At 32.9% G+C, this 7205-nt stretch overlaps 1 protein-coding gene across 2 annotated transcripts; it reads left to right on the forward strand.

Annotated features, from left to right (window-relative positions):
• Positions 1 to 1784: 1784 nt before the first annotated feature.
• On the forward strand, positions 1785 to 4490 carry LOC145087396 (delta(7)-sterol-C5(6)-desaturase-like). 2 transcript variants are annotated; one of them, XM_079025347.1, is made up of 4 exons: positions 1785 to 2229; positions 2827 to 3132; positions 3955 to 4001; positions 4117 to 4337. In XM_079025347.1, the coding sequence occupies exons 1-4, from the start codon at positions 2013 to 2015 to the stop codon at positions 4117 to 4119; spliced, it is 573 nt and encodes a 190-aa protein (XP_078881473.1). In that variant the 5' UTR covers positions 1785 to 2012; the 3' UTR covers positions 4120 to 4337. The 2 variants fall into 2 exon arrangements, with proteins under 2 accessions (XP_078881473.1, XP_078881472.1); XM_079025346.1 differs by having other exon boundaries at positions 1808 to 2229; positions 3955 to 4490.
• Positions 4491 to 7205: the final 2715 nt, after the last annotated feature.

A 7205-nucleotide genomic window follows, 5' to 3' on the forward strand; every position in this document is an offset into this window, starting at 1 on the left:
TGTGGTATGATGGGAGAACTCACTAACCTTCGTGCTTATGGTTTTCAGTTTTGGTTTTAGGTACTTCTTTTTCAAAAGGAAATGAGCCAACATGATCGCAACACATCACACTATGATTTTCCGCATATGAGATATTTGAGAGTTGTACTCTGATAATATTTTCTATGACATGTTTTGGTTAATTGACATACTGGTTTTGATATGGATTGACACCATTGATGTTTCAGACTACTGGTTTTTATAATTATTTATTTTAAAAATGAAATTTTTGGTCATGAATTTTGGAATGCTATACAAACAACTTTAGTTGGCTTATTAATAAGTCAGACGACTTATATATATATATATATATATATATATATATATATATATATATATATATATATATATATATAATTTCATTTGTGCAAAACATACGATCATTCAATTAGTTTTCAAATAATTATATCACGTAATTATTATGTCAGTAAAACTTGACAGTGAAACCGATAAAGAAGTTAATGATTAACTTACTCCAATAACGTGACTTGATAATGATCACTTAAACTATGTTCGAATCTCATAAGCTTTAACTTTGAGTTGCATGTCGATAAAAAAGTTAATAAATAACATCGGTGAAATATATTTTCGTATATACAATGAATAAATCCATAAAAAATATTCATAACCATTAACCAATAGAAAAAAAATGGTTGTTAAGATCCTGATCTTGATATTGATCGTAAGATCTTGTGATTTTAAGATCCTTTAACCTAAAAACGATCTCAATCTCACTACATATATGAAACAATATCTATAGTAGAATCTTAAGATCCCGACTGTGATATTAAGATCTTAACACAATCTGATCTCACCACTCTATTTTTATTATGTAGTTGAACCTGAACAATTCGTCTATTCAACTTTAAATCAAGCATCGCAAGTTGCAAGAAATCTCATAGAGTATCATTATGAATTAGACAGGTTACATTCATGGTATTTCATTTGGGATCTTAAGCTTTTAGTTGTAGATCATAGTAATCTTGTTTCTTTTTGTAATTGAGATGTTTTCTTCATAAATTAAGGTTTGCAGCAACCAAAGTTACGATTTGTGTTTAAAAAGTTAAAGTTGGATCTATATCGACGTCTTAATCGACATCAAGTAATAATGTACACTGCATACCCAAGAACTTACGAACAAATTTTTGAATATGAGTTTATTTTGATAGAATCTCTCGATCATGATCTGATCTTACAACACATAAACCGATCTTAGGTAAGACCATGATCTCAAGATCCTTAAGAAAAATTTTAAAAAAACGTTATTTTTTACAAAAGTATAAAAGAATTCAAAGTTTATATAAGTTAAATAACAAAAAGTAAAAAGGTTTGATTGTGAGTCAACTTCCTATCTATCGGAATCCTCACGTCATTCTATATTTATCTTGTATAGTTGGATATGTCCACTTCCTATATGCAATTAAGTAATCTTTACCATTTTAAAACTTTTTTTTCAAGTGTACATTTTTGTAGCCTAGAAACATATATAGATCTCTTTCAAAAATTCCAACCATTCCTTTTGTGTTCATAACATTTTGCACTTGTTACATTACATTTATCTTATAAATTATGCTTTTAGTTGTACATTTTGTAAAAGGGTATTATTATTATTATTTTTTATGATAATTATTTGTTATATATACAAGACAATCACTAGTATTTAGTAATAGTAGTCTTCCATTTTTCTTCAAAGTTCAAACTCATTACTCTAGGGTTGTACTTCATTCTTAATGACTTGTACAAGATGCTGCCGAAAGCCCAGACACATGGCCCTTGTCGATGATGATACGTCTTATTATTATTTATATCGCCATCTTTCCTTTGAGTCCGCACACATCTGACCAGCCAACCCACCCACCAACCCACTTTCCAGCTTCAAGATTGTCCTTTTATTACTCTTGTAAAAAACCCATTGCCGGAGTTTAACCCTCAGCCGCCGCCTACTTCACTGGTAGCAATTCCTCTACTTACTGATGGATGACTACTTGGGTCTCTTCGTGAAGGAGACCAATCTGTATAATCAAATAGTGCTCGGTGCTTTACTGCCGGAAAAGCTGTGGACCCCACTTCCACACTTCGTCCAAGGGTGGCTGCGTAACTACATTGCTGCCACTCTTATTTACTTTATCTCCGGCGTCCTCTGGTGCTTCTACATCTATCACATTAAGCGTAATGTTTTCGTACCCAAAGGTCAGATTTTTGTTTATAATCTAGCAATTAGCTGATAAAAAAAGTTGCTTGTTTTTGTCTCCATTTGATGAATGTGAGTTCAATTCAATCGGGAAAGTCGGCGTTTTACGATTATAAATTCAATCAGTAGTCGTATGCAGAACGTATAAAGATCGCTTAGTTTCTTCATTGTTCTCTTCTGTGTTGCGATTTGAACCACATATCGATATTCATGGATGCTTGTGTAATTATCAACTTTCAGTTTTGTTTTTTGGATTTTGTGTGAACCGAATCTTTAGCTTATGATATAAGTGATAACGTGATCCCCATATCATTCTAGATTTTCAAGAACTTGATCCCCATTTGTTTCGGGATAAATATCTTGATCCCCATTTTGAATATTCGGACATGTTTTAGAATCTAGTATGATTTACGATTCTGCCCATATTTGAATGTGATTCACATGTCTTTACATCATCATCCTCTAAAAGGAGCCTATATTAAACTCTTTTCAGATTCAAATTTGGTTATACATAAAGATTTGTATCAAGTTGTTATGAATGAAAATAAAATTTCTAGTAGTGTTTTATGATTAATAAAATCTTTATTGATTTACAGATGCGATTCCTTCAAGAAAAGCAATGCTTTTACAAATATATGTAGCAATGAAGGCGATGCCATGGTATTGTGTTCTTCCTACAATCTCTGAATACATGGTTGAAAATGGACGAACAAGATGCTTTTCAAGAATAAGTGACGTTGGATGGGCTTCATACATTTGGAATTTTGGGCTTTATTTCTTAATTGTAGAATTTGGGATTTATTGGATGCATAGAGAGTTGCATGATATTAAGCCTCTTTACAAATATCTTCATGCAACTCATCATATCTACAATAAGCAAAATACACTTTCTCCATTTGCTGGTGAGTACCCTTGTCTACCTTTCGACTACTAATACTTATTCAAACCATAAAAGTCTCATAAAGTTTTCTAAATTAACCGTTTTGACTTGATATTGAGACCTATTATATCAGGTCAAAAAGGTTATTTATGAAAAAAAATGTCTGGAACTTTTGTGGTTTGGTTGGAAAAAATAAAGTATAAGTGGTTAGTTAAACTACAAATTTGCCCAAAATATAATGGTTTTCTGAAATTAAAAACTTAAAGAGTTTTTGCCATTTAGGTTTGTTAAACAAGAAACTTTGGGGTTCTTGTTGTAAATATACCATTCGCTAAAAATCTTCATTTCTTTTTGGTAACAAAAAGGACGATCTTCAAAGTTCTGAACTTTAAGGTTCTTGTTAATTAGGCATGTTGAACAAGAAAACTTTTGGGGTTCTTGAAATTTAGGCATATATTCAAGAAAGCTTTAGGGTTCTTGAGATTTAGGCATGTATTCAAGAAAACTTTAGGGTTCTTGTCATTTAGGCATGTATTCAAGAAAATTTTAGGGTTCTTGTCATTTAGGCATGTATTCAAGAAAACTTTAGGGTTCTTGAAATATAGGCATGTATTTAAGAAAGTTTTAGGGTTCTTGAAATTTAGGCATGTAAGCTTTAGGGTTCTTAGAATTTAAGCATGTTGAACAAGAAAACTTTAGGGTTCTTGTCATTTAGGCATGTTAAGCATATAACTTGAGGGTTCTTGTCTTCTTGAAATTTAGGCATGTTAACAAGAAAACATTAGGGTTCTTATTAAGCATCATATAAGTATCTAATTGGTGTGTAATTCATTTTTTTTCTCAGGATTGGCATTCCACCCAATAGATGGAATTCTGCAAGCATTACCACATGTAATTGCTTTATTTATAGTGCCTACACATTTCACAACACACATTGTGCTTTTATTTCTGGAAGCTATATGGACAGCTAACATTCATGATTGCATTCATGGAAAAATTTGGCCAGTAATGGGGGCAGGATACCACACAATTCATCATACAACATATCGTCATAATTATGGGCATTACACAGTGTGGATGGATTCCATGTTTGGTACCCTTCGTGATCCTTTGGAAGAAGAAGAAGCTAAGAATATATGATTGTGACCAATTTCAATTGTAAATGTACGATTTCATGGTTTAAATTAGATTAATTTGATCAATAGAACTGTTAGATATCTTTATGTGTTTGTTGGACCAGATCCATGTATTTTATTTTCCATTTTATTTTTTGTGGGTTGTGTAGAATGATATGGTGATATGTGGTCAAGAATCATGATCCCCTTGTTTCTGCTAAGATTTTTGCTAAAAAAGAGGTGGTAGTGAATTGGTTTGTTGGCATTTTCTTCATGTTATTAGACTTGGTGTATTTTGTATCGTTATTCTTTAATTATTATATTGAATTTTGTTTCGTTATTCTTTGATTATTATATTTTTTCGATTATTATATTGATTCTGATGAATATCTTTTATCATATAATAGGGACTGACCATTGTATTTAATCTGGGGCAATCGAGCGTAATGATACCATAAGTTTGGTATAACTTCGTATAGCGTTCTCATTAATTTTTCGAGAATAAATACAATAGACAATCCCTATGATTTGAGAAAGGATATAAGGATCAATTCCTAGTAGGAAATGATACTCGTGTCCCAATTCTTTGTCATGGCAACACAACGAACCGTTCCTTAATTTTCCGTTTCACTTAGAACAACTTTATCATGTCCCAACATCATCGAAAACCTCTATTAATGTTCTAAAATTTACTTGTGATGATAACATCTCAATAGAATTTGACTCGTTTGGATTTTCTACGAAGAAATTCAACACACGAAAGCATATCATGAGATGCAATAGTTCTAACAAGCTCTATTCTCTTACTCAAGCCCAAACATGCCAACTCTCCTCCCATAGCTCTTTATCGTGTCGCCAATCAGATATCATAACTGACTCGACCATCCAACAATTTCAAATTTTCATTTACTCAATCGTAGCAATTTGTTTCCTAGTAATAGCAAAAGTAATGACATTGTGTGTTATGCTTGTTCTTTGGGAAAACATTGTTATCATTTATATTTCTCTTTCTATTACTTTTTCACCATTTGGGCATCTCTCATCACTAGCACACATAATCACAAATACTACCTTGTGATGCTTGATGATTTCTCATGTTACATGTAGACCTTTCTACTCAAAACAAAATCTCAATTATTTCAAACTTTTGTATAAGCTCATACATGAATACATACCTAATTCAAAAGAAAATTAAAGACATTCCAATGTAACAATGAGCGTGGATTTAACAATACCGTGTCTAATCATTTTGCACAACCAATGACATCCAACACTATTTTACAACTCATCCCAAAATGGTAAAGACAAACATATCATTCAAACTATAACAATATATGATAAACACAAAATCATGCACGCTTCTTTATCTCCCTCATTTTGGAACTACACCCTTTAAATATCGACATAACAACTCAACATGCTCCCGTCTCGCACCATTGTTAATAAAACACCCACCAAAATACTATATCAATGAACACCCACCTCTACGCCTCCGGGTGCTTGTGGTACCCCAACATTCCCTCTATTGTCCCTCAAAAATTGTCCCTACTAACAACTCATTATGTCTTTCTCGGCTATTGAATAAATCATCGAGGATACCTATCTTTACACTCTTAAACTCCCCTCCACTCCCATACTCAAATCTTTCCAAATACCAACCACATCAATACAAGTTTTATGATTCTATTGAACCATCCTCATACTTAACCTCTCACCAACACTATACACCATCTTTCTCACCACTCCACTCATTTCAAACAACTTTTGTTCACTATCTTTCCCACCATTTGGTCCACCATGAAAAGCCCTCCACCTCAGACTAATTACTAACCCAACAAACCTTCACACTCTCGGCCCAAAAAACCCTCCTCCATACTACATACCGACTTGAAACAGGACCAAAAACCCACATAGACACATCTCCCTATACTCCTACTACATCTCAATAGCCCTTAAACATTCCTTATATATCCCCATCATCAATGTCTTCTCACTACATCTCAACAACCCTTAAACACTCATAATCCATTCCCATTACATATGTCTTCTTACTAGAGTTGCACAAACCCAAAATCTAATCCTCGGAGACAACCTCATCTCATGGTTGGCTAAACGAAAAATCATGTTGTCCATGTCCAATGCAGAAGCCGAGTACCACTGTGTAGCAAACTTCATTGTTGAAGGGTGTTGCTATATAATTTACTCTTTAAACTACATGTCTCACTTTGTCTATCCACCCTGATTTATTGTGACAACGTTTTCGTTGTCTATCTATCTCATAACTTGTCCAATATGAACGCACAAAGCACATCAAAATGGATATACACTTCATCAGAGAAAAGGTCATACTCGGTCATGTATGTGTCCTCCATGTGCCATCGGATTTTCAACATGCCAACATCTTCACAAAAGGTCTATTGTGTAAACTTTTTTCAATTTCAACTCCAGCTTGAGTATCCCTCCTCTTCCTGCACAAATTGTGGGGGCCTATTTAGACACATTGTATTTTGTATAATTATTATGCGGTTATTATATTGATTATGATCTACATTGTTTCCCACATTATAGGCATTGATTATTGTATTTATTGGAAATAGCGAGAATCGGATAAGGAATTATACCAAATTTTACAAGTGGTTATAAATTCAACTCATTGAAAATTTTGTTTGTCATCTGTTTCAACAATATAAGAAGTTTGTTTCTAACATATATTATAATAGAACCACAAAAGGTTCATCACAATAATTCCATATTTCTCTAAAACCTTTCTTCAAGTTATTGAGCTTTGTTAGTTGACATAAGTAGCGGTAGATTTAGAGGGTTCTTGGAGTAACCGGTGCAACCCTATAAATGTTACAGCACAATGTAAATCTTTTAGGAAAATTTTCGATGCAATGTAAATTTTCTGTTGCAACCCTTGACGCTTTGTCCATGTCAAGTAGATACAAAAAGAGATCTATAGATACATACAGTCTGGAAG

This window comes from Lactuca serriola, chromosome 2, assembly GCF_051521515.1.
Source record: "Lactuca serriola cultivar US96UC23 chromosome 2, Lser_US96UC23_V15, whole genome shotgun sequence".
NCBI classification, from domain to species: domain Eukaryota; kingdom Viridiplantae; phylum Streptophyta; class Magnoliopsida; order Asterales; family Asteraceae; genus Lactuca; species Lactuca serriola.

Bases quoted from the DNA above. Each gene is read 5' to 3' on its own strand.
- LOC145087396 (XM_079025346.1), top strand. From the start codon at position 2,013: ATGGATGACTACTTGGGTCTCTTCGTGAAGGAGACCAATCTGTATAAT. The intron at 2,230-2,826 runs GTCAGATTTTTG...ATTGATTTACAG, and splicing joins TAATGTTTTCGTACCCAAAG to ATGCGATTCCTTCAAGAAAA. The intron at 3,133-3,954 runs GTGAGTACCCTT...TTTTTTTCTCAG, and splicing joins TACACTTTCTCCATTTGCTG to GATTGGCATTCCACCCAATA.